Below are 27,204 nucleotides of genomic sequence, written 5' to 3'. Positions count from 1 at the left end.
TTAAAAGTTTATTTTGTGACCCAGAAAGATTAATATTTCAAACTCACCAGCCCACTCCTCCCACATTGCCACAATTGAAAAGTATTTTTATATTATTATAAAATATTATAAATAATAATTTAACTAGTAAAGTATTGATAAGAGTAATACAACTAAGTAGCTGCCACCATTGCTGGAAACTGGGCCACGTACACATCTGACCCATCCTTCAAATCCACGGAAAAGAAGGACGCATTTCGAGGAGTCTTTGAATTGGGACAGCCTTCATCACCTGGCTGTGATGTAATCGGGATTAAAATGCAGCCTCTGAATTGGAACATAGCAAGTGTCTGACAGCAGTTTGAAGAGGAAATGGATTCTGTTCTGTTCTTCACTCATCACCTACCTGACAGCTGACACCTCACACCTGTTTCTCACCTGCAGGTCCACCAGGAGGAGACACAGAGGATGGAGGGAAGGAGGATCCAGTCAGTAGAGGAAACACTGGCCTGGGACCAAGTCTCAGTTTTTTGTGTACTTGTTGTTTGTTTTATCTGATATTTAAAGAACCATGAAGCATGAAAACTTTGTCTTTTGAAACAGATCTACATGACACTTATTGGCTATTTTGTCACTTGATGTTTAAATTAAAAAAAAAATATTTACAATTTAAGCTTATTCTGTTTCTTCCATTCCATTTACATTTTGCTGCCTTTGAATTTTATTAATCCTCATATTGTGTTCATTTTGTGTTCAGCGATTTTTGTGAACATTAAGACTTCTAGTTTTGACACAGCTCCTAACCTGAGGAGATGAAGAAATTATTATCTCATGTCCCCTGATGTCTGCAATCATCTCCAGAACCACAAACATCACTTGGTTATTTTCAGGAACTCTGTCTGCAGGTATAAACGTGTATTTTCCAAGCTTGTCTTGTGAGGGCATCACATGCTGCCCATATCTTTATGTCATAGTTAGACTGCTTGCTTGTTATATACTGTTTGAAAGGGCAGTCTCCTCTAAAAGCCACCAGATGCTCATCTACAGTGACATTTGGAGGATGTAGATGAGTTGCTGTCACCCCACACACTTGTCTTGTTGAGGGCTAACTGGTCTTGTATCATGGTTCAAAAAAGGGAGGCAAAATTTCTCGAGGGACATTCTGCATTGAAAAATTGTCTGACTAAAATCTGCATCCCATAAACTGCTCTTAAATTCATTTCTGGATGTGTACTCAGCACTCAGCATCCAAAGACTCATGTATGCTTTGGTGTCTTTTCTGGGTTACCTCTTTCCAATCGTCTTTGTAAGTTTGTGTCCCCTCGAAATTGGTCAAGTTTACCACTATGGTTTTGATGGACTCAAGAACTGTTGAAAGTAGGATTTGATGTCATCAGTCCTGGATACAGCACAGTTTGAAGATCCCGTGGTCATCCAGGATGATATTTTCAGCTGAAAGCCTAACTTAATTCTCAGGTGGGGTTAGTTCTTAAGTTCCCGTAACGGTTGCCAGGGAACCCAAGGTGTGTGTGTGTGTGTGTGTGTGTGCGTGTGTGCGTGTGTGCGTGTGTGTGTACACGTGCATGGGTGCATATTAATCTGTGTCTCTCTTCCACAGCATGCCTTTATCCTGTTTTCCTTCTCTCACCCCAACCGGTCGCAGCAGATGGCCCCGCCCCTCCCTGAGCCTGGTTCTGCCGGAGGTTTCTTCCTGTTAAAAGGGAGTTTTTCCTTCCCACTGTCGCCAAAGTGCTGCTCATAGGGGGTCATATGATTGTTGGGTTTTTCTCTGTATCTATTATTGTAGGGTCTACCTTAAAATATAAAGCGCCTTGAGGCGACTGATTTTGTGATTTGGTGATACATAAATAAAATCGAATTGAACTGAATATGTCCACGTGACAAATGGAGATGTATATGAATATAAAATGAAATTTTCATGGTCGCCCATTGTGTCGACCTGCCAATTTTGTAGCCTAAGGCTTCTGTGTTTGATGGAACCACTTCATAAGGAAAAGGCTGCGGTTCAGTCTTTGCCAGATTGTTTTATGCTTGCAGTCAGTGCTTCCTAGTCCTTACCCTGTGAGTGTCACAAAGGACCAGAGGCCTATACTAAAACTGGGCTCAAGTGCTGGACCAAGTGAAGAGATGGTTGAGTTAGTTTTACACAATGCTTTTATTTTTGCAACAATGGGAATGTGGCAAAAAGTTTAGTGTGAACACAGAATAAAATCATGCTTGGCACGAGGTTCGTGTCTAGGAAAACTAGTGTGGAGCTCTGAGGCAGGGACAGGGCATGTTTGGTAACAAGTGTGGTGGCACTGAGGAGAAAGAACAAAGGGAGTTTGTGTATTACATTTAACTGAGGGGTAAGGCGTACGTTCCAGGTGGAGTCAGAGGTGATTTGAGGAGAGAAGGTGTCGGAGTAGCAAGCAGAGCCAAAGAGTGGAGCTGTGACGAGAGAATTGAAGCACAAGAGAACAAGGTAAGGCAGCTTCTTTCATCTTGGTGCATTCTGGACTTTCACCTTTCTGCACTCGTCCCTGGCTGAAGAATTCCAAACTGTTATTACTGCTATAGTTTTGATATAATTTATTTAAATATGTAATATTAACTGATGATGGCAAATGCAGCTCCCCAAACATCAGCACTAAATTCATTTTTCATCTTAAATCTGCTTCTGCTGCCTGTTCCTACACTGTAAAAACTGTGACTAGAGGTTACTTAAAAAAGTTATGGCAACAAAGTGACACTTGAAATAATTAAGTAGATTTTAATTTCAAAAGATTTATGTAAAATGTAGAGAAAATGTTAATTAATTTCAAATAGAAAACAAAAGTAGATATTAATAGAATTAAACTGTAAATATGTGTTGGATTTAGGGTCAAAATCTCAAACTGAAGGTTGAAATTGCCCAACTTTACCAAAAAAAATAATTGATATGAAATAAGTCTCTGAGAAAAATTACTTTGAATTTACTAACTATCTGGCAAAGGTTTAGTAAAAACTTCCTAAAATATCCATTATAAAGAAATGAAATCTTGTTTTTTCAGTAAAACTCAAATTGGATTCAATAATTTTCCAAATAAACCTTAAAAATAATGACTGAATAATAAGAGAAAATGAAATGAATTTTACTTATTTTCTGAGTAAAATGAATCAATTTCACAAAGAAAACATCAAAACAGTAATTTGTTTTATTGTGGAAAATAACACACAGTAATTTATAATATAACATTTTTCTGCTCGTAACTGCTTAACTTGAAAACTGAAAAGATAGCTGCATCTAAAAAAGACAAACCAAAGGTTTTCAGTGAGCTTACTTCCCTTTCATTCTTTCAGAGTCCTCGTTTAAGCCAATAACTTGTTCTTGAGGCTGTTCACTTTTGGTGAGAGCTTAGCACAATCCAGTTCAAGGAAAAGTTTCTGGAATACTTCCAAGGTGTATTTTAGCTCTTTGGGATAGGCAAGATCGACTGCATATGTCAATCCAACCAGCATTGCACATGCTCTTGGAAAATTGCCCAGAGCAGGCATAACTCTCACACCCTCCAGCACAATGCCAATGTCATCCTCCTCAGATCCAACAGCCTTGATTTTGTAGATTTTCATCCTCTGTTCAGAAAGATCTTGTGACCCACCATCCTCATCAGCATCCTGAAACAACAAACACATGGGTTTTCTGACTGTAGTTGCACACATGAAATATTTCCTGGACACATCCTGTAGCTGAATGACAAATAAAACATGATAATGCCTCAAATTATTTGAAACTTGACAAACACATATGAATAACAAAAACAGAATAATGTTTCTACTTCAACACTTACACTGTACTCTTTGATCAGTTGATCAATGGACTCCCCAAGGTACACCATCAAGCACTGAATAACCAGATTTCTGGTTATGTTATTGCTAGGATTGCTTGGTGACTGAAAATGAGCAAGAATTCCAAAAATTACCATCAGATAAGTGACCATTTATTAAGACAAAACTGTGAGAATTGGCAGTATAAAAAAAAACTGTTAAATATCAAATTATCATCACATGGAGCATTATGTGCGATAATTAGCTGATGTTAATGCACATGCCTGGGTGCTGACAGTCAACACAAAGGTATTGTCAACATGCTTGTAAGCTTCAATCTTTAAATGTGTCGTTTTAGTAAATTACATTAATTTAGTCATTTAGTTTTTTATCTAATTTAGTTTATGTTCGTCAGAAAGGGTTTTTCCTTCTTGGGACAAAACAAAAACCCAGCAATACCTGTACTTGTGTTTTTTTGTTTGTTTTTTGTTTGTTTTTTTACTAAGAATAGACATGTATTTAAAATACAATTAAAACATGAAACCCATAATTGTGTTGTTAATTATATCAGTGACGTCCTGGCGTCCTCTTGCACTGACAAAAACATGCAAACAAATTAGTGGAGCTGTGCACCATGCAAATGAAATTTGACAAAAAAATTCTTTAAATAAAATTCCAAGCTGAAATGTCAGTGGAAAATACCTTGGCTATGATAGCCTGCAACTTCAATCCCATGGCTCCCCCCTTGGAATGGAAAAGGGCCAACAGTTTGGGAGTGTACTCATCCAGCATGGACATGAATTTGGGTTCAAGGTGTACCAGGGTGATCCTGTAGAACTCATCCTGCAGCTGAACGACAAAAAAAAACATGATGCAGCCTCAAATTATTTGAAGTTTGAAAGATTACATAAAAAAAAAACCAAAAGCCCACCCAAAATGAATTTGGAACTCACATGAGATGCCTCAAACAATGCTGGCCATCTGGCTTTGATGTCTTCAATGCTGGGGGACAGGTTGACAATTTCATGTCGTCTATGTGCAAATGTTTTAGCCATTTTTTCTTTTATCACTTTGTTGTTGTCTCTTTTCTTGACTTCAGTAAGCAACTGAATTCTCTCTTCTTCTTGACTGTCCTCATCTTCACCTGCTGGATATGGCGGAAGGTAATTTACCTCTGCTTTCCGAGGCTTTTTCACTTTATTTGCAGACTTCTGGTCACCTGGACTCTTGTGTTTCATGGCATTGCATGTCAACTCAGGAACACCAAACCCTCTAAGTTTTGTACGATAATTGGCCATCTTGTATTTGATGCTTTGTTGCCAACCATAATAACCTGAGAAAGAGCCAGGTTCCTTGAGACAAGGGTATTTTGTCACAAGTGCCTCAGCAACATAACTAACCTGTGCACTTGAAGGATAGGCCGTAAATGTAAATATAGTTTCAGCCAACTTCTCAAGAATATCAGTCTTTACTTTGGAGGTGGGCAGAAGATTTCCATTCTTTTTATACTCCTCAGTGGCTCTTTCCAGGTACATCTCAGTTTCATATGCAAACTGTGGAATGGGGAACTGTTTCGGCCAGGGCTCACAACGTTCTGTGGTCTTCTGCCTTTTGAGAATAATGGTGTCCTGAGAAGAAGTAGTTGCAGCAGAGTCTGCATTGGATACAACTGACTCAGCATATGAGGAGTCATAGTCAGACAGTTGGCCAGAGGGGCCGCCAAAACTGTCATCAACCGGAGTCAAGCTTATCATGACCGGGGTGATGCCAACAACCTTCACAGTGTCTTTGTCTTTTATCTGGTCAGCTCTGTGAAGAGTGAAGTAGTCCTGGAATTCTGGGTCAAAATACTGAAGACTGAAGTCATTTGAAATCCCAAAAGTATCCTTCACAACACTCTGCAGCTCCTCCAATGTTGGTGGGATCCCTGATGGAAGAACCAACTTCTCGATTTGGTCATCAATAATTACACGAAGCTTTGCCTCCATCTTGTTCAACCTAGAATAAAATGTAAATGGGCAGAGTTAAATTTCCCTTCAATTAAATAAAATTAGTTATTACTTTTCATTTATACAATAGTTGAGATATAAAACTATAAAACAAAAAGCACACTTCAACACACCAAATGTTGCAAATAACAAATACTTGGGAGATGTACATGTTATCAAGTTTTTGTTGTTGTCGTTTTTTTTTTTTTACCTATTATTCACAGCAGATGTAACATTTCAGGGTTACCAAGCGTTTTCTTCCCACATTGTAAGAAGCCAAGGGCCACATGTCACCAAGTTTCTGCTGCTCCAAAAGACTGATCTTGCCAGTGTCCTCCAGTTGAAAAGATCTCAGATGCTCTACATACCATGCAGCAAGTAACTTCACAATGAAATATACACAATTGTCCAAAACGACTATCTGTATTATCTCAGCAAAGTCTGGTAGTCCACATGTTGAACCATTAGACAGGATCATCCCAGCAGTGTATCTTGTTCCACTGTAGGTGACAGTGGTGGCAAGCTGCACACAAGTCAGAGATGGTGATCTTGCTCTTAAATCTGCCTGTATGTCTGGATGCAGCACATCTACAGGCATTCTGGATATTTTTGTGACAAGCAGGGCAGGTTTCACCTCTTTTGATTGCATGTGGTATGCCATCATCATTTGATGCCTTGTAGAAAGGGTCAGCAACACATTTTTGAAATTGTTAGTGTGTCTCACAACTTGCTTGAAAAATCTGTGTTTCGCCTCAAAGCGCATTGTCCATACTCCAACCAATGGCCCATATTTTTCTATTACAGCAGGGTAGTGCTCCAAAAAATGGTGTTTTGGTGTGAGCCTTTGATCAGGAAAAACTTCCAAATATCTGACACGATGTTCAGATATTTTAAATTCAAGGTAGGCAATACTTTGTGTTGTGTGAACAGGGGCAACCACTAACTCAACAATGTCCTTCAAAGTCAGAAGAAGTTGCCAAACAGGATCATCTTCAGGTACACGTAAACCAACAAGGAGAGGCAACAAACGTATTAGGGCCCAGTTTTCATGAGCATTTCCTCCCACAGTTTTGCGACCAGCAAAATTTGAAGGGATTGCTTGTGGACTGTTCAATTTGTCTGAGCCCTTATATGGAAAACATGTGATTATATTATTCAGTTCAGTCAAACTGAAGTAGTGCTTCTTCAAAAAAACTTGAAAACACAATGCTAACTCTCTTGGCACTATTCCCTCAAAAAGGTCATGAAGGACATCTGGTGGGTATCCAGACACAAAGTGAAAATTATTAAGTTGATCAGTTAATGGACATGACCGCTTTAAGCCAAAATGAGGCACTAAATTTGGATTTTCTTTGACAGCTTGTACGTGTAAATCATAGTCATCCTTTTTTCGAAGTGGGAAGACCCCAGACCGTACTTCATATGTCTGGTACTCTGAAGAATGTCCAAGGCAAAATCTACAAACATATGGCCCGTTAAAACTTTCAACAAGTCCACTAATTGCATGAGCACCAAGGTTATCAGCTACAACACAGTGTAGGGCGCCTTTAATATTTCTCCCTAAACATGAAATAAAAACCCCCTCCTGTTCAAGAGTGACAAGATCTTTCAAAAGTGGATCCAATACTACTTTGTATTCAAACTGTTTCACATCAACAGATTTGCAAAGTAAAGCTAGTTGTATTGATGTTAAGGCAGACTGTAATCTCAATGGCAAATTGGCCAAAACCCAATAAACTGCAGTTATTTTATGTTTTTTTCGAGAGGTTCCTAATGGGTTACACACCTCAAATTCATCAACATAAATTATTATAGAGAGTCTTGTTTCTTCTACAGCATAAAAGTCATTGTCCTTAAAACACGTACCATCAAAAATGGACTCAAAATGCCCAGTGCTACTTGAGCACCTCGAAAAGGCTTCCACTGCAATATCTTTGTTCTTCAGTACTTCTTGCAAAGTCTTTAGAACTGGTACATATTGAAAGCTCTTTTTTTGTTCAGCATCAAGAATATATTCAATAGGATCCACAAACTGGAAATGCTCCTTAAAGTACTTATTTCTCTTAAAAGCTGAACCAAGTGGCCCGCCTGCTCCAAGAGCTCTGCTAATGGGATGAGAGCTGCACAACTGTTCAGCCAAGTCCTTTATGATAGTGTGGTCAACTGTGCATTTGTTAGATTTCAGTGCTGAATCAATTATATTTTTAACCGCCTCCACAGATGCTGAAGAAGAAATATAGAAGAGATCTTCAACCAAAGCATTAATGCACCTCACTGAAACATTGTAAGTGCTTTCTAACTTGAGTAGAAGTAAGCCAAGTCCTTGAAGAACAGTACAAGATGCACTTTCTGGATCAACATCACTAGAGCATTCATCACTGTTGAGTTCAGGGACATCAGAATGGTCAGTGTTCTGACTAGGATGACTTTCCAAGACTTCTTTCTTAAAATCAGTTAAGGAACAACATGTATGTCTCCTGCCTTTGTGCTTTAGAAATGTATTGTATATATTTGTGCGAAAGTCACATCCATTAAAAACGCAAAATACAGTTTCGTGTCTCTTCAAGTGATTTCCTATATGCTGAAAATAGTCCTTCTGAGTAGAGCAAAAAGCAGTGCAAGCCAAACACTTAAATGCAGTGATCACTCCAGGCCTTGGACTCTCTTCAGCGGTATGGTATCTGGACAAATGTGTGCGAAGGGCTCCTTGTGTTTTAAATGTGCAAGGACAACTGCCATACAGACATGGCTGGTGCTGTCCACGACCAAATGTTGCGTGTTGCAATCTGTAATGACGTAGAAGATTCCCCTTTGTAGTAGAAAAAGATTTGCATATCTTACACTGCCATCCCATTTGCCAGGTCCTAAAGTGATGGAAAAATATATATCTAAGAATCTAAATAGTTTTTCATGACAAATGTAAGAGCATGGGTATCTATACACATTTGATGTTGAGATTATAGAGAAGAAGAAAAAAATCCTACAAATAATAAGCAATTATTTTCTACTTATTGTTTTTACAAAAACAAATAAGTTAGATTAAGTGGGGTCAACTTGGTAATTTCATGCCGCTTCAATTTCAAAACCATTAGTTTAATTTAATATAACATGTTATCACAACTTACTTTATAATGCACAGTCTAGATGCTGATCAGGTGAATTTAAGTTGAGGGATCTTCCATTACCTGAAAGGAAAGCAACATTATCATTAATCTCAGCCAAACCGATTTACTCACGAACAAATAAAACACTGAAAAAACCCCAACAATAACATTTTTAGGTTGTCTAAGTGACTTATACATTACGTTTAAACTGAGTAGCAAAACCCCGCGGTGATCTGAAAATGATGTGCGGGGAGTTGTGCCGTTCTCAGCGGCTTCAGTGACACTCGAGCTCCCGGCTTGCTATCGAGCTGGTGGGTAGCAGATGCTCCGAAAACGTCGAAGCACTTTTGCAAACATCCGATATCTTGATAAACCGAGCAGATATTTGATGTTTACACAGCTACTTTCGCGCCTGAAAATATGTTAAAAGTTTATTTTGTGACCCAGAAAGATTACTAAGAGTAATTTTAAAACTTAGTAGCGGCCGCCATTATTGAAAACTGGAGTTCGAAAAACTGACTGTGGCTGACAAAATGACTCACGACTGACCGCAAAACCTTTTCATGAACTTTTAAACGTGGATGAAAGACGTTAAAACTCATCGGAATATACCGTTGATATTTTTTAATACGGTAAAACATGTGGTTAGTTAAAGCTGTTCAGTAACACAGTCGTGAAGGCTTGGAAAGTGACCTTGTGCTAGCAGTCCACTAACTGCCATTTGTGTAAAAATACGATACTATCATTACAGTGATGATTATTAATAAAATTTCGACGTATCATACTGTCTAAAACCTTTACTCAAAACCGATATACGTTATTGTTTAAACCGTGTCTTATATTTGAACAAATTAAGAAGTCTTACCTCTGACAAAATGGAGACGTCCACTCATGAAGCGCGTGTGTCCTGCACGTGGCACAAAGGATTATGGGCGGAAGTGTACAATGATTAAAATGAAAATGCTTTCATCAGTTAAATCTATTAGATTTCTTAAATTTTTTTAGTACTCAAACATTTTTTTAAAATCTACTCAACAAACCATTGCTGAATTTACCCCAAACAAAACTGTGTAAATTTAAATAACTGAACATCTCAAAATTGTTGAATTTTGCTTAGATTTGATTAAAACTACTCATACACGTTTTTACTGAGTAATAATTACTATTACTCTCCTATTAGATTCTAATTAACCCCAATCACAGTTTTTACAGTGTACCTCGTTTCTGTCCCCCACAAGCCTGCATCTTGAGTGCTGCAGTACTTTCTAAAGTGTCGTTGGTTGTAAAATTTGGAGTAGATGTCTTTCTCTCCTCAAAGGTTTGCTTTGTTGAACATTTCTGTGTATTTTTCTCTCCTTTTTTCATCTTTTTGATCACTGCCTCATATTAAAAGTGTATTTCCTCATGTATTGAAACCAAAGAATCTTTTCTCATAATAATGATGAGGGGGGGAAACCACAAACTAACACCCTGTAACAGAGGAAGGAGGAGGAGGTTCATGTGTTATGTGAGTGAACTGATGCAAGAAGAATTAATTCAGTATCAACAAAAGACAGAATGGAGAAATCATTTCTTCTGCTTTGTAAGTATACTGTAATGGGTTTCATCTTTGAAAAGGCCTAAAGATGCCACTTCTTTTGTTTCTCCACATAAATATCGAGTTTGCGTAGAAGACAACAAAGAGAGAATTACTTCCTGCTTTTTCTGCTTATTCTGCATGAGTCTGTAGCTCGATCAAACTGTGTAAAACCTCTAAACCAACCTCTGTTTCATTTCTCTTTAGTTCTGATCTCACTGCTGAGCTACACCACAAACCAAGGTCGGTAACCTTCTCTTGTCCTATTTTAAACCTGAAATAAACGACACATTTTAAAGATTAAAATTTATTGACTCTCGTGAATATGAATGAATATTTTCAACCCAAAAGTTCTGTTAAAGTTTGATCACGATGAAGATGCTGTTGTTTGACATAGTTAATGATGATCACCAGGAATGTTATTTCAGCCCTAAGTGTTTATGAAAAATATAATATAAATATACTAATATAGATTTTCATCACAGCTCTTCTGATTGTGAGTCCCAGCAGCTCTCAGATGTTTGACGGAGACTATGTGACTCTGAGCTGTGAGGAGGACGACAGCTCTGCTGGATGGACTCTGAGGAGAAACACAAGCAGAGAAATCAGAGCTGAGTGTGAGGAGTGGGGAGCAGCAGCTGATTCTTCCTGTAACATTAGCAGTGTCCTCCCGTGGGACAGTGGAGTTTACTGGTGTGAGTCCAGAGAGGGTCCCATCAGTAACATGGTTAACCTGACAGTCACTGGTAAGCTGAGTGTGTGGAGTTAGTGTTGATGAAGCTGTGTGTAAATGGATGAAATGCTGTAGTTTGTCTCTGTGTTGAGGTGGATCAGTGATCCTGCAGAGTCCTGTCCTCCCTGTGATGGAGGGAGATGACGTCATTCTGCTCTGCGAAGAAAAGAATTCCTTCAGCCTCCCAGCTGCTTTCTATAAAGATGGCTCCCTTATCGGCAACGAGATGACAGGTCACATGACCATCCAGCATGTTTCCAGGTCTGATGAAGGCCTCTACAAGTGTGACATCAGCGGTCATGGAGAGTCTCCATCCAGCTGGATCACTGTCACAGGTGAGGAGCTTCACTCACATTTTACCATTTCACCTACAAATTCACCTGAACAGGTGAGATTCTCTCTGCAGATAGGCCTGCAAACACAATCCTACACCCATCCTCAGCACCACCTCCTGACCCCACCTCCCTCAACCTTGTGTTCAGCGTTGTCTCTCACCTGGTGGTAATTTGTCCATACTTCATCTCCACTCTGCTCATGGTGTCTTTATATCGACACAGAGCCAAAGGTAACACTCCGAGTCTCCTCTGGTTTTTTTCATCAGTTCCTTTTGTTTCTATTAGAAATGTCTCATCTTACCCCTTGTCTATGCTAGCATCCCTGCCGACCCAAGCTGAGCAGAGACAGACTGAGGACTTTGATAACATTGTGGAGGTGACCACTGAGCATCACTTCTGAGTTGCACAGTAAGAGTTCCTGTTCATTCAGTCAGAAGGTGGATGTCACATCACCGTGGTTAACCAATGAAAGAAATCTGCAATACACTGTTTACTAATGCAAACATTTTGTTTGTTTTATCAACGCTGCCAAGTGATTTAAAAGCAGTATGCACTATGTTTCCTACTCTTCAGTCAAATGTCTTATGCTAAGTTCAGAAGAAGTTCTTCACTGGTGCAGATGTTGCATTTTGCTTCCCACACATTTCCTTGCTTTGCTGTCAATAAAAAAAACAGCAACAGATATTTGCTCAATAAAATAACAGTATTTATTTGTTTTTGTTTTGTTTTTTATTTTAAGTGTAGCTCTGTCTGGAGCCACACTTTCAGCTCATGAATGGACTCCAGTAAAGTGCAGAGCCAAAGCCCCTTTATCTGATGACACAAAGAAACTTGTTGTCAGCATCTACAGTGATTTTTTACCACTAGCAGAGAAATTGATTAAGATTATGACTGTTGTCGGTCATTGAAAAATGCACCTGTTTTTTTTAAGTATATACAGTTTATACAGTTTTGTTCCTGTATTTGGCTTTTTTAATGACAGTGGGTGTTCTTTTTATGCTTTACTGTTTTTTTTTCCAGCCTGACAGTAAAAGAAACTAACAGGTCTGTAGCCCAGTTTCCTGTTTTCTGGTAAAAAGGCTTTAACCACCACGGCTGATGTCTCACTGCAGGACATTTAAGACGCACATGCATGCACACAAGTGCACACACCACACACGTTGCTTATATGAGTGCACATTTGAACATTCTACAAACTGAAATCCATATTTCCTATTTGCAGCTTTTGACAAGCCACATAGTGGAGACAGCAAACATGTCAAAAAAGGTTCTCTGGTCAGATTTAATGTCTTGACCTTGCAAAATGCTGCCTACAAATTATTGACTCAGGTGGTCTGAATACAAATGCAGAAACATTTTTCAGATTCTTATATGTAAAAAAACAACAACTGAACTCTATGTACTATTTTTTCTTCCACTGCAGAATTATGGGCCAATTGTCAAAGGAGCTTGGAAAGAAAAACGTCTGGACTTCTTCTACGATGACCTGGATGACTGAGAACCTTCACAGACCCCCCCCCCCCCCCCCCCCCCACCCCCCTGACACTTACTAATTCTCACCCTCCCTCTTGATCATAGAGGCTCGGGGTGTTGGACTATGTGAGGAGATTATGCCATGGTCAGGGTCAGAATCCTCATCCACGCGTCCAGTAAGAGTCCCAGACTAGACCCTCCTTTCCCACATTTACCTAAGACTGATATACAAAACACAATATACAAACTAACTGAGAAAAGACAATCATGTACAGGGTTGTTTGTACACATGATATTAATCAACAATGTATTTCATTCTAACTGCTTTTTTATTTCTAATTGTGGTTGCTTTACTGAACAAATTCTCCTTAAAAATGTTCAACATTAAAGACTTTATAAATCTTGTTTAATAAATGTGATATTTTTCCACACTGGTCGATGTCCTTATTCTAAAAACTTATTACAATATTTTAATAAGATTTGTTAAAGTTGCCTTTTGGTTTATACTTAAAGGCAATAGCCAAAACACATCAAGGGTAAAATTCAAACAGGTCCACTTAGAAGAAATTTCTTGAAGCACAAGTCAAGAAAAAAAATAAAATGAGGAGAAGCTCCCAGTTCCCCCTTTTCTGTTTCACATCTTGACTGAACAATTTTACAGATAATACATCTCAACCCATCTTGACTATTTGTTTTAGAGTTTTACAGGCTCACTTTCTTCCCCTCTTTTATTCAACTCCCCCTATTTTTTTATTCCTTTAAACACCAGCTTGTTCTGCCAGCATTTTAAACCTGTGCTTGCATGGAGTCAGGACCATTCTCATACACATGTGAAGGTGGTTATTGTTGAGCTTGAAACAATATTTAATCTTTAGTATTTCCATTACTGAGAAAACTGTTTCACTGTTGCGTGTGGAGGTCAGACCTGGGAAACCGTGTCGGGTATTAAAAATTGCTTTGAAATAGTTGTATCTGCTTGGACACCAGTTGCATCTGTGGTGTCATCATTTACCCATGAAATCCTCTATTTTTGCTTTTCACTTTCCTTTTTGCAGAATACCCTTTCTCCATTATTTTTCACCTCTGTCTTTTCTCAGCTTTCTCTGATGCAGTTGTTTCTATCTTTGCATGTGTACTGCAACTTGCCTCCAACTCTCATCTGTCTGCACTCTGGAGTTGCAGTGTTTACTAGGGATCCTCTGGTCAATCCAAATCTTGATATCATGCTGGTATGAATGCTGCCCCTGTAATTCAGATGCACTACTGTAAAATTCTCTTCTGTGACATTACTAGCTTATTTGAAGACATAAAAGTCGATGAAAAAAAACTGCTGTCCCAAAACAAGCAGCAAAAGAAACAAAGAGAGGAGGAAAGAAATCCCGAGACAAACCCAGATCCTGAGCACAGTGGTCACTGTCACAATCCTTTTCAGAGAAGGACAGAATAATCAGGTAGTGCACGTGGTCACTGGTGAAAGTAATGTTTCAGTCATGTTGGATTTTCAGCATCATGTTAATATATTACTGATATGACTACCATCAGTTTAGACATTCAAATAATTCATTCAACCCACTGAAACATGTTTAATTATTTTATTTGAAAATCAACAACAACAACAAAAACGTCAGACGTTCACTGCCCAGTCTATTTTATTTAATAACATTACCGTAGTTATTGCTTTGTTGACCCCTACATAAGCTGCAGGTAAAGGTTCAAACTATATGTGTCACTATTGTTACTGGAAATAATGGCCCTGTTTTTATTTAGTATTGGATCAGTGCCAGAAAAATGCGCTAGGTATCACGTGGGATAGCTTAACTCCTGAACTCACATCCAGCTGGCATCTGCGATTAAACAACTACCGTAAAGAAGATAGCTTGTTTAAATGAAAGAAACGCAATGTTTAAATCATACTACTTTTTGTTTTATTGTTTGTTTGTTTTTGTTTTTGTAGCTGGGTCCTTATGGGACAGCTTCCGGGTCTAGGTTCGGACCGCCTGATAAGCTGTGTGTGATTTTCCGAACAATTTATCAACTTTTTTGCGTGGGATCGGTCGTATGCAGTGTGAATTGCCTCCCGCTAAAGTGGTGCCATTTTTTCTTAAGTTTTTGATTTTATTTAGTTTTGTAAATTGATAAATGCCATTTTAAATGTGGACTGTAGTTTATTGTCTTTTTGGGGTCCTTCCAACCCCACAGCCACGCCTACGTTGTCGCCGTCATCGAGCTCCGCTTCCGCCTCTTTGCTATGAGGATTGTTGTTGCTAACATTGCACTCTTTTTATTTTATTTTGTGCCCTTTGCGGCTCCTCTGGATCAAGGTGAGTTACAGCAGGGGATGGTTGTTTTAAAGGATCCTCACAGGTCTCATATTTCACGTATCTAACTTTCTCTCTACGCCATAACGGTGCCTTTAAACCCAGCCGATATCTCAGCCCTGTCTACATTTAACATATATGACTGCAGGGTTTCTCCGACAGTGTTGGGCAAACTCCAGATAAAATCACAAGTCGGATTTATCATCTTTAATGAACTCTCAAACTTGGAAAGTCGAAGGAGCCCCACCAAGCCCGCGTTAGCAGCGAGGCAGCGAGCGGAGACGTTACTAACGCTGTTAAACTTTTAACGTGCGCTGCCGCTGTTTCATTTATGTGTTTAAGACTCGTTAATACGGTTTACTGTGAAACAGCTGTTTAATTTTCACAGATTAAACTGCTTATTGCTTACATTTTAAAACAGACTGCTCAGCTGATGTAACCGTGTGTTCCTGCACTGTGCCTGACAATGAAAGGCAAAAAGAAAGACTTGCCCGCTCCAGCTCCTATACCCAATACAAACACTTGGGATGAGAGTTAGCTCAACCCACTACACCTTCAAAGCTACCAGGAATTATCTGCTCATGCTAGCATTAACACACACGATTACTACAATAATTAACAACGCACAATCGGAAACATCAGAGTGGATAAAGATATAATTAATCTCGGAAAAGAAATGACATAGACCTCTCCTACAGGGGAATTATAGAAAAGGGGAGAGGCCATAGGGGTACCCCAAATTTATAGGAATGCACCAAAGATGAAGAAAGGGATGAAGAGGGGCTCTAACTAATAATGAAGATAACTACAGGCTTGCAGGTCCTAAAAGTCAGCTATACCAGGAACAGTTTGGGGTTTACAATACATTTTGTGTAATAACAATATGTGATTTATGACCCTGGCTACAAAAATATAAGAAACAGATTATACATCTTTTACTGTAAAAATCCGCTCCTCAGGCCTGAAGACTGTCGGATTTCACTCTGGACTCAGTTCAGTTTAGCTACAGCTCCCCTGCTGCTCAGAACAGCCAGCAGTCTTGTTATACATAAAATATAGAAATTACCTGATTTGCAAGAGCCTTTATGACTCGGAGAGTAGAGTCTTATTTGACACGTCAAATATCTTGATAGAAATGTTTTTGTTGCAGTTTCTGCTGCCCTCTCAAACACATCTCTCTTGAAATGCATATGTAATCACAGGGAGACTTTTTACCTGGATGGATAAATAAAGGATACACAAAAGTTCGTTGAAGGTCATTTTAATAAGAAGGAGCCGGAAAATAAATAATAATAATTACAATACTAATTTTACTTGTATGGTTATTTTTTTTCATCTGTATTCTCCGTTTGTTACTCATAGTAAACAGTGAATTTTGTGTTTATATCACTCAGAGGTAACTGCGAGTCCTGGAGAAGATGCCATTCTTCAGTGTCAGGGTCCCGGAGATGTGGAGATCACCCTGTTGCAGTGGAGCAAACCTGAGCTTAAGTCCAATGTCTATGTATACTTCTACAGAAACCAGCGTCTATATGAAAACTACCAGCACTCGTTCTATAAAGGCCGAGTGAAGCTGAGAGATCCATCAATGAAAGATGGAGACTGTTCAGTGATTCTAAGGAATGCCAGCATCAGGGATGCAGGAACATATGAGTGTCGCATTACAACCAGAAGAAGTAAGGGCGTCCAAAGTGAGTTCAAGCACTCCATCAAGCTCACAGTCAAATCCTCAGGTGAGTTTGTGGAAGTGTTACAGTTTCTTCCATAGGAAGTTTTACATTTTGCAGATGTGATGTTATTGTTGTGGTTGGTGCTATTAAGTTATTTCCCACTTCCATTGTTTGTTTTTGCATGATGGGGATCTAAAGTTTCATCAGATTTTTTTTGTTTTTTTTATCTGTACACCAACACATTGCATTTAACTTCAGCTTTAAATTCAGAAAGTGCTGTTATTTATACATGATTCCTAAACTTGATTCAAAGTGTTCGATGTGTATTTTATAGTTTTTCACTTTGACCTTAAATAGGAAGCCCGAAAGATGCTACAAAGATGTGAGGGAGCCAATAACTGGGCTTAAAAGTTCACGTAAACCAATCGGAGAGAGAGAGCATAAACTTTAGGAGTGACATAAATGAAAATCTGGTGCATTGTTACAAAGAATGAATGTACTGACCTCGGGCTGTGAGATATGACCAAAGTCTCATCTCAGTACAAACAGTTCTCATCCCAATAACGATATATATCACAAAATAGTGCTTTTTCTGAAAATTCATTGAACACAGCTGGGCGTTGTTTACCTGGAGTCGAGTGTTTTGACCGATGCATGAAACGATACATTTTTAGACATAAGTTGTAACGGCCGCCATTTTCTTTGTATTTATTACATGGCGTGCTGCGGGGAAAAGCCTGTTCTAACGTTTGAGTCTAAGGTTTATTTTGAGCACTTGACGGCTCTTTTTTGCTTCTCATCGGTAAACTCTCTCCGTACTCTTTCACGTGATTCTGGTGATTGAAGAGGTTTGTGGTCTTTGAGTCTGTAGTGCGGACCGTTTTGCGGTAAAATTTAGTATAGATTTCATAGTACAGTTTTCTGTCAGATGTTGCATGTCCATGTCCATGCTACAGAGGTAGCCTCTTGCCTTTTAGGAATAAGGTCCTCCATTTGTTTTGACTGGTCCTTCTGTTTGGAGCTACCTGGTTCTGCCTCATCTTAACTGGTCATGCTGGTATTCTCTGTGCCTGCATCCACACGGTGACCATTGAAACGATGAAAAAATATTGCCCCCCCCCCCCCCCCCCCCAACCCCGTTTTAAATCAATAAAATGTTGATCACAAAAAAAGAAAAAATATTGCTGTAAACTAGGGCTGGGCCATATTATACCGTTCACGGTAATACCGGTATAATGTTAGGCAACGATAGGAAAATGACATATCGCGATAGAATATGAGTAAAACGCGCATGCGCAGTGCCTTTGTTTTCATACGCACATGGCCGATTGTTGAGTGAAACAGATGAACCAGAATTGGTTTGTAAAAATGGTGCAACTTCAGTGATGTGGAACTGGTTTGGTGTTTGTCCATCAGATACACGACAAAGCACATTTTTTTTGCAGAACATGCAAGCGGCCGTCGGACTAAGATGCCCTTAAATCTGGGAGTAATCTGGGTCCTAAACTCCGTATCTTCAGGTCAAACGAACACTGCAGCATCACTAAGAGTTAGAAACTGTAAATTCTTTCATCTTTAATAAAACGATCAGCATTGCTGCTTTACCAGGTGAAACTATGAAGTTTAACTTCCAGGCATCCATGAAAACAAAATGTATTACATTTAACGGAGTTAGAAGTTAGCAGGAAGCTAGCGGAAGTTAGCTCGCTAGTTTCGCTAGTTACCTAAGCATGATATTGCATGTTCTGACTGAGAGATTTCTGAAAAAAATCAAACGTACAGCTCTGCTATCACTTCCAACATAAATGAAGACAGGAAACTAAACAGCAGTGACGTTTGTAGGGTTACTGAAGTTGGGCTAGCTGGTATATAATTATGTGCTACGTGATCGCTAGCGACACAGCTATGTTAGCATAACATAAACAGTGAAGCTGGAGGACGAACACTAACACTTTTCCACTTATAAAAGTTAACGTGAAGGTTCTTCATGGTTAGAGACAAATGCAATCGCATGGTAGGATGCTGTAAACGGACCAAACTTCAGTCAGGAGAACAACTGAGATAATCCATCCACAATACAAGGTTAGTCATTAATATACTGCAACAACATGGGAATAGAGCAGCTGCCAGAGAATTCAACATTAATGAATCAATGGTACAGAAGTGGAGGAAGCAAGAAGAATGAGTTTAATAAAGTTTGATTTATCTGACTGCTTTGTTTCGCTTAATGTGCCTTATAATCAGTGTTGGGACTAACGCGTTATTAAGTAACGCGTTACAGTAACTGCGTTATTATTGTGGTAACGAGCACGGTAACTAGTTATTATGCCAAAATCAGGAACGCGTTAGTCGTTACTGGGATTTAGATAGGGTCGTTACTTCGTGTGGTGGCTATCGCGGAGCTTCCACAGATTCAGTAACATTAGCAAGTGGTGGAGGCCAGCAGGTGGATGAGAGAAAGCAACACGTTCTCGGGCTGGAGAAAGGGGACGCAGAAGGAAAAGAGACCCGAGGCGGCCGCCGGTCCAAGTGTGAACTGAACTTCAGGTAAGAAGTTATGACCTGCAGTCTCTCTGGGTCAGATATAAACCAAGTTTAGGTGGAGTTTATTTTCGTTATGCGGATTTTTTCCGTACTGCGTGCTAGCTAGCATGACGGAGTTTCTATACAGCTGGGTGGGTGCTATGAAGTTAATGATGTTGAACCTTATTTTGTTCATAAGTTATTAGAGTTGCCAACCGTCCCGTCTGGTATTCAGAGAAAATATTATGCGTTTCTTATTGAGGTGAAAAGGAACAGAGTTTTTCCCGTAATTCAGCTACAATGAAAAAGGCACAAAGCTGGAGTTATTCTGTCTTTGCTGCACAGCTGCCTCTTCTTTCATTCTCCCCCCTCCCTCTCCCATTTCTACTTCAATCATAAAACTGATCAATGATCAGCTGATCGGCTCTCTTGTTTGTTTATCGCCCACTTTGCGCCGAAAGAGGAAACCAGCACATGTCGTGCTAACCAACAGCAGCACGTTTAAGCTTGATCAGCTGTTGTTAGAATTTATTTAATATTAATTTCTAGTATCAGCTGATGTTTGCTGGAGCCACAGCTGCAAAAAAGCTGCTGGTCATGATGTCGGTTTGGTTATCTGGTGAGAGGGAAACATGAAGATGAAACCAGGAGATGTTCTTACTGAATCATCAGAGCTGAACAGGTGATGGAGAAACAGGTTTACCTTTTAGGTCACATGAATGAGTTGAAGGGAAGTTATGAACTGTTTCTGAGAGACAAATAACACCAGGATCCTTTTTTAGGTAGCTGACAGCTGGTAACTGTGCAGGTGCGGATCTAGCAAAGTGTTGCCAGGGGGGCCAGGTATGGCATTAACAGGGAGAGGTGGGCACAAAGAAATACTTTTCTATCTTATTCTCATTTAAAATGTCTAGCTTTTAACAAATAATTATCTGAATCTTACAACAAATGATTGATAGATTGATGCATATATACCATCAGAACAGTGTACATCACTGTCACAACAGCGTTTGTTTTCATTCAAAGGCTTTATGATTTTTCCTATAATGGTCGGCCGGTCTCTAGTCAAAATGTCCAGGCCAATTTTCTGTCCCAGTCCAGCCCTGTATGCAGCTCATCTGCAGTCTGGTGTTGCCTACATCTTCCTATTCAGAAGGCAGAATTTCCGAGTTCTGAGTACAATCGAAAGCACCACGACTGCAGTTTTTGTGTTGGATGTAAAAGGCGCACATGACGCTGTGACGTAGGCTAGAATCATGGCAGCAGTCAATGACGGTCCAGGCGTGGGATTTCTCTCGTGGAAATATGCACATTATCTTTTCCTTTCTATTGGTAGGTGGCACAGTGCACCTGTGGCAAGTAAACAAGCTAGAAGACTGGCAAAGTTATGGAAGCAACACATTAACAAGAGAATTCTGAGTAAAACCAAAGTTACTTTCCCTAGTAACTAGTTACTTTGAAAGTAACGAGTAACTTGAAGTAACTGAGTTACTTTTGAGAGAAGTAACTAGTAATGTAACTAAGTTACTATTTTAAAGTAACTTACCCAACACTGCTTATAATCCCGTGCACCTTACGGTCCGAAAAATGCATACTGCACACTGCAGTTTAATGTTGCAAAGCACCTCGTTTTAACTTCAGTGGATATTATACATGGTTATGCTCAGGATATGTCAGCCCATTTCTACTGGAAATGCCTTTTGGTTAAACTTTCAGCAAGGAATTTGCATTTGCACTGTTACCTTTTTATAAAGCTTTAATGTACATAAAAACCAGCTTCTTGTTTAAGTGAAAATAAATGATAGGTTGTCTTTTTGCGCTAGTAATGTTGTGGAGTTGTATTTTGTCTCGCATCAATTATATCGTCAGTTATATCGTTATCGCAAATTTTCAAATATATATCGTGATACATATTTTTGGCCATATCGCCCTGCTCTACTGTAAACAATATTATGCGACACCACGAAACAAGCGATAGCTTAGGATATGAGGCGATAGACATTTTAATTTCATCATCCGATATATATTGTCATATCGCGCAGCGCTATACTGACCAGTTCAGCAACACCAAAAGGCCTGAAAGACCACAGAAAACAACTATGGTAAATGGTAAACGGCCTGTATTTGTATAGCGCTTTACTAGGCCCTAAGAACCCCAAAGTGTTTTACACATCCAGTCATCCACCCGTTCACACACACATTTAAACACTAGTGATAGGAAGCTACATTGTAGCCACAGCCACCCTGGGGCGCACTGACAGAGGTGAGGCTGCCGGACACTGGCGCCACCGAGCCCTCTGACCACCACCAGTAGGCAACGGGTGAAGTGTCTTAAGTCACGACTAAAGTAGATGATGACAGAATTATTTCAATTGTTTTTAAAAAAGAAAAAAAAAGCCTTGGCCCGTCTCTCAAGGAGAGACAGCAATCTCAATGTCAAGTTCTGCAATGAAGGCAAGCCTTTATGTTGGAAATAGAAGTGTTTACAACAAGGTGCAAATGAAGATTACACTCAAGACCAGCAAGGCCAGATTAGACGTTAACAGAATACATTTTAAAAGAGCCTTTACAGTTCCTGTGCACATTCCATCATTGATGCTGTGGTGAGATCAGACAGTCTACAGATAATAACATGACCCCTCCTGGTGGCAAATGATAGCAGTTAGAGCAGGGCGATATGACCAAAAATATTTATCACGATATACATTTAAAAATTTGCGATAACGATATAACTGACAATATAATTGACACTAGACAAAACACTTTACAACTCCACAACTTTATTAGTGCAAAAAGAAAAACATCAATGTATTTTCACTTAAACAAGCAGCTGTTTATTATGTGCATTAAAGTTACATAAAAATTTAACAGTGCAAATGCAAATTCCTTGCTGACAGTTTAACCAAAAGGCATTTCCAGTGGAAATTGGCCGACATATCCTCAGCATAACCATGTATAATATCCACAAAACTTAAAAAGAGGTTATACACACACAACACGGTAATATTATGTTGAAGCACAGTTTGTATCACTCCGCGAGGCTCCTGCCTACGATAGCCATAATACTCCGACAATCCATCAAGCGGTGCAGCTTCATAGTTTAGCAAAGTCGTGCTAAACATTTGACAGATTTTCGAGCGCCGTGTACGACATAAAATCGTTTCGAGGTCAGTAAACACAACCAGAATTCATACATAAGGCACACGGGATTATAAGGGGCACTGTCGATTTTCAGAAAAATCAAAGGATTGATTTTAAGTGTGCCGTATTTTCCAAAAACACGGTAATAACGACGGCCTGCTAGCATACGCTACCAAAAATAGTGCTTTGTTGTGTATCTGACGGATGAAAGCTAAACCAGTTCCACATCACTGAAGTTGCAGCATTTTTACAAACCAATTCTGGTTCATCTGTTTCATTCAACGATCCGCTTTCGCTCTTCTCATTCTGCGTCGCCGCCATGTGCGTATGTAAACAAAGGCACTGCGCATGCGCGTTTTACCCATATTCTATCACGATATGTCATTTTCCTATCGTTGCCCAACATTACACCTGTATTACCGTGATATAGCCCAGCCCTAATAGCAGTGCAGCAGTAACAGAAGTAATGGCAAAGATGTTATTTCTGAAATAAAGTCAATTGTTAATTTTTATCCAATTTTAAGTAAGATTGGACAAATGAGTATTTAAGGGTTGTTTTGGGGGCTGTGACGTCACAGGTGGCTTAAAAAAACATTAGAAACACATTCTAAGTGATAATAGTAAAGTAGAGCAGTCCACACTGTTCTGCCTAAGTCTGCACCTTCACCTCCTCAGCTCTCCTGCTCAGGTCTGAAAGCTGTTTCGATGCTCTGCTCTGGATTTCATTCTGTATTTGCTCAGATTAGTTCTCCACATGCTGGTCTGTCTGTTCCCCTGCTGTGCAGCACAGCCAGCAATCTGTTCGGTTCTCACACATTTCTCACACTCTCCCCTTGCTCAACATCCCATTGCCAGCCCGGCAGTAATTATTCAGCTGTTATCTAAATACAGTACTCTATATATTTATTTATCAACCACATCTAGCTAGCTCTGGTTACAGCAGCCTTCACTTTAAAATGTGTGCAAACAGTTGTGCTGCTAGGCAACCTGGTGTGCAGCAGTAGTGGTTTTACATTCACATCTGTAGAGGCAAAATGACGTCCTTGGCAGTTTTTGGTATCATATTTTTCTTTTTTCTTTTTTTTCTAATCCACACATTCCCAAAATTCAGTATTTGGCGATTAAGCCCTGGTCTTCCTCTCTGTGGTCACGTGATTTTTAACACAGCTTAATTAACTGTGAGTTTGTATAATTTATGTTTTTGTGTTGCTCTTATTATAAAAGACGTTGTGATCACGCTCCTGTGTTGTTCAGCAGTTATTACTGGTGCAGCTGCACATTCATTTATTTCTTATCAGATTTTCAGATTATTCTACATGTTAGGCTTCCAACAAAAGTGAAAACAAATTAAAAGATCAAGTAAATTTTGGATCTACCAAAATCTTTTCCTTCTAGGATGGTTCTGGTTTACTTCAGCTTGATGACTAAGAAAGCTTTTTGGAAGAAGGAGAATCCCAAAGTAATTAATCTTTTAATGAAAGCCTGATGTTTCAAAAACTATTTCAAAACTACCAAAGCACATTATCCAGCAATGACCAAAATATATCATAGCTTTTTCAGTAGGAGTGAGGTTGGCTGTACTCAGAGTTATTATGAATAAAGGCAGGCTAACCCATGTGCTGCCAGAGCCTCCGAATGACCTGAAGATATATTTTAGAGTGTCTGCTAACTTTGTCTGCACACTCTTTCTGCTCTGCAGGTTTCACGGATGAAGACACCGAGAATGGAGGAGAAAAGGTTCGAGAAGAGAAGGTCAGAGTAGAGAAGGATGGAGGAAAGAGTAATTGGTATCTTTCACTGATAACTGGTGTGCCAATCACTTTTTTTATTTTTGCTATACCTGCTGTTGTAATTATCTACAAAAGACTAAAAAAATGTATGAAAAGTCCTGAAAAAGCACTAAATAACAGATCTGAATCCTTACCTCTTTCCTCCTGAATGACTGTGGGTCCTGCTGTTGCACAGCAATGAAAACATCTTTGTAAGACTACTAGAGATCCATGCTGCATTAGTCTTGTTTTTGTCCATTTATGATGGTTCAAAATGCTCAGTTTAACCACAATAATAAATATCTGCACAGGTTACTCTCAGGAATCAGATTCTCTTGTCAAGTGAGGAAAGGAAGTAGTGTGGGCAAACTGTCGTTATGGGTTGTGACCTGTAAATTATACAGGTTGTTACGCACATTATTAAGTATTTGAAGATCTTCACTTTTATTACCTCTACAGCCAGTCAGCCTGCCCCCTTCCCTGACATCAGTCCAGTTCTGCCAAAAAGGCTAAAGCCTCAGAGTCTGCTGTCAAAGCTGCTACCTCTCAGTTTATTACAGAGGTCACTGTTGTAGCTCATCTGCACGGGGCAGTGGTTTACTTCTTCTAAAGTGTTTAAACCCACATACCACATTTTATTAATCAATCACTACCAAAAATAAGTTTATTTTAGTGAAATAAAGGTCAGCACAGGTTCATTATCAGAGGACATGTTGCTGATATCAAGAGTAAAAAGGACCAGCACTGTATGTTTAAGCCTGTGAAGCCTTAATCTGTGTTATTTTTCTATGCAAATATTTTGTATTTTTGTATGTTTTCAAAATCATTAGCACAGACACATCATTAATCACAGTGTAATATATATATGTATATATCTAATCACTTTATTTTTCAGCAACATGTAAAGTTTCGAGTGTACTTGTCATGTTTAATGTTCTTTTTATAATGGCATTTTTAAGCATCACTCTGTCACCTTTTAATTGATCTTAACTATGTATATTCTGTTAGTACAAGCTCGAGCTGGACTGGAGTCGTGCTGACATGTAATAAATAAAAACACAAACTATCAAGAAGATTTTTTGTTATTTTGAGTGTTTCGTTTTTTAATTGCAGGGAGTGTAATTAGAGCGGAGGGGTGTACAACGAACTCAGATCAATGGCTTAGCAAGGTACAACGTATATCTCTGTTTACCTGGATAAATCATCATTGTAAGTTACGCTGAACACTTAATATAACTTGTTCCTGACCAGGTCTAGAGTTTTGGTTTAAAACTGCCTGGATGGGACAGATTTTCATTGAGTCTTTTATTGGCAGCATGTTAAAATACTCACTAACAGTATTCACTGTTAGTGAGAACTTCATGCAATTTTCAAAGATTACTTCTAAATATCTATATGTTAAAATATTGTGTTCACTTAAAAATAGATATATGTATACGGAAAACATCACACTGGAAAACAACCAGCAATTTATTTAAAAAAAGAAAAAAAAAGAAAGAAATTATTAGCCATCAGTGAACCAGTCACAGTCTTATAAACAGAAACTGTTACAAATTCTTTGTTCGTGGATTTTGTTTTTAGTTGGTATTCCCTGTTTTAGCTACAAGCTAAGTTGCTGTTTCCTGATTGGCTGCAAAATTTTGTTGCATTTACAGGAAGAAGGATTTGATTTAAACTTGCAAACTTGAATGTAAATTAGATGTAAAATTGTCACAAGAGGGCTCAGTAAAAGGATGCAAGTGTGAAGGCCAGTGCAAGGTACATAGACATTAGAAAACATAGAAAGTGTGTGTGACAGTGTACACACAGATCTGCGGGCCAAGTTTTGTCCCAACACACGGACCACAGTTGTTAAAATGATGTGTAGGTTTAAATCTGGGACTCCCCACCGTTTGACCTTAGACCTGAAGAAGCTTCTTGGATGAGAGGTGAAACGTCTTCAAGCAACTTAAAGAAGTCCAGACGCTTTTCTTTGCAAGCTCCTTTGACTACGATGACCTGGATGACTGAGAACCTTCACAGACAAAGAGACAGAACAGACTCTCTGTTATCTATAATCCAGTTCTGAGATCCCTTCCCAGATGCCTTAATGCCCACTAACCTCCTGGGCCATCTGACCTCAGGAAATCACATTGTTGGGTTTATTAACCCTTTAAGACCTACCATAGAACCAAGTCCGCCAGAGCTTATATTATATTTTTACATGCTGTAGTGCCATTTTTGGGAGCATTTCAAGTTGCTATACATCAATACAACAATTATAACCCAGATTTTAATAATATGTCTGCATTAAGTGTATCGTAATTACATAAATTGCAAAAAAGTGCAATAAACTACAAAGAAATTGAAAATCGTTTTGTTTTTTAACATATATTTCTAGTTAGAGAAATTTAAGAGGCTTATCCCTCAAAACTGTAAATAGAAAAAAGTTGAACGAAATAGTTTCCCACCACAGGAAATTTATTTTGAGTGTCTTCATAGTTTTATTTTTGAAATACACCAATTTTTATACACTGCAGGAAAAACGAAAATAAATATTATAGTGCAAATTTACAAAAAAGCAGCATATGCATCAAAATAAACTATTTCCAGCAGTGCAATATGAGTCCTAAGCATCCCAGAAACAACACAGAAAGTCATAAAGTCAAAGATAACTTTTAAAAACACAAGTATAGGCTCATGAGGCCCTGATGGAAAAAAACTACATTTCCGCGAAAATGACGTCACTTCCGGTTTTGGGCAGGTCATGGCGGACATGTGAAAGTTCGCGCTGACGTCTATTCCAACG

General features: G+C 39.0%; 4 protein-coding genes across 6 annotated transcripts in view; 2 read left to right on the top strand and 2 right to left on the bottom strand.

Annotated features, from left to right (window-relative positions):
- The window catches only part of LOC145425605 (low affinity immunoglobulin gamma Fc region receptor II-like), a 137,008-nt gene that overhangs the window by 41,399 nt on the left and 68,405 nt on the right, over positions 1–27,204 (bottom strand). The gene's annotated exons all lie outside the window — the stretch shown is intronic.
- On the top strand, positions 580–13,426 carry LOC145425611 (cell adhesion molecule CEACAM20-like). Of its 3 annotated transcripts, none has more exons than XM_080298818.1 (7): positions 580–2,464; positions 10,662–10,697; positions 10,940–11,200; positions 11,280–11,522; positions 11,594–11,752; positions 11,840–11,930; positions 12,946–13,426. In XM_080298818.1, exons 3-6 carry the CDS (start codon positions 10,972–10,974, stop codon positions 11,920–11,922), a joined length of 714 nt encoding a protein of 237 aa, XP_080154944.1. In that variant the 5' UTR covers positions 580–2,464; positions 10,662–10,697; positions 10,940–10,971; the 3' UTR covers positions 11,923–11,930; positions 12,946–13,426. The 3 variants fall into 3 exon arrangements, with proteins under 3 accessions (XP_080154944.1, XP_080154943.1, XP_080154945.1); XM_080298817.1 differs by lacking the exon at positions 580–2,464 and adding an exon at positions 9,697–10,460; XM_080298819.1 differs by lacking the exon at positions 580–2,464 and adding an exon at positions 9,700–10,385.
- Positions 3,159–8,961, bottom strand: LOC145425602 (uncharacterized). The gene is made up of 5 exons (XM_080298793.1): positions 8,900–8,961; positions 4,740–5,784; positions 4,489–4,635; positions 3,810–3,911; positions 3,159–3,636 (listed from the first exon to the last, which is right to left on the bottom strand). Exons 2-5 carry the CDS (start codon positions 5,772–5,774, stop codon positions 3,331–3,333), a joined length of 1,590 nt encoding a protein of 529 aa, XP_080154919.1. The 5' UTR covers positions 5,775–5,784; positions 8,900–8,961; the 3' UTR covers positions 3,159–3,330.
- On the top strand, positions 14,583–25,491 carry LOC113019518 (coxsackievirus and adenovirus receptor homolog). The gene is made up of 3 exons (XM_026163276.2): positions 14,583–15,316; positions 16,708–17,046; positions 24,347–25,491. Exons 1-3 carry the CDS (start codon positions 15,244–15,246, stop codon positions 24,583–24,585), a joined length of 651 nt encoding a protein of 216 aa, XP_026019061.2. The 5' UTR covers positions 14,583–15,243; the 3' UTR covers positions 24,586–25,491.

Source organism: Astatotilapia calliptera, chromosome 3 (assembly GCF_964374335.1).
Source record: "Astatotilapia calliptera chromosome 3, fAstCal68.1, whole genome shotgun sequence".
Taxonomy (NCBI): Eukaryota; Metazoa; Chordata; class Actinopteri; order Cichliformes; family Cichlidae; genus Astatotilapia; species Astatotilapia calliptera.
Note: the sequence above shows the minus strand (reverse complement) of the source record. Positions and strands in the feature narration are given on the sequence as shown.

Bases quoted from the DNA above. Each gene is read 5' to 3' on its own strand.
- LOC145425602 (XM_080298793.1), bottom strand. From the start codon at position 5,774: ATGGAGGCAAAGCTTCGTGTAATTATTGATGACCAAATCGAGAAGTTG. The intron at 3,912-4,488 runs GTATTTTCCACT...GCTCATTTTCAG, and splicing joins TGCAGGCTATCATAGCCAAG to TCACCAAGCAATCCTAGCAA. The intron at 3,637-3,809 runs GTAAGTGTTGAA...TTGTTGTTTCAG, and splicing joins AACTGATCAAAGAGTACAGT to GATGCTGATGAGGATGGTGG.
- LOC145425611 (XM_080298817.1), top strand. From the start codon at position 10,436: ATGGAGAAATCATTTCTTCTGCTTT. The intron at 10,461-10,661 runs GTAAGTATACTG...ATTTCTCTTTAG, and splicing joins GAAATCATTTCTTCTGCTTT to TTCTGATCTCACTGCTGAGC. The intron at 11,201-11,279 runs GTAAGCTGAGTG...CTCTGTGTTGAG, and splicing joins GGTTAACCTGACAGTCACTG to GTGGATCAGTGATCCTGCAG.
- LOC113019518 (XM_026163276.2), top strand. From the start codon at position 15,244: ATGAGGATTGTTGTTGCTAACATTGCACTCTTTTTATTTTATTTTGTG. The intron at 15,317-16,707 runs GTGAGTTACAGC...TATATCACTCAG, and splicing joins TGCGGCTCCTCTGGATCAAG to AGGTAACTGCGAGTCCTGGA. The intron at 17,047-24,346 runs GTGAGTTTGTGG...TCTGCTCTGCAG, and splicing joins GCTCACAGTCAAATCCTCAG to GTTTCACGGATGAAGACACC.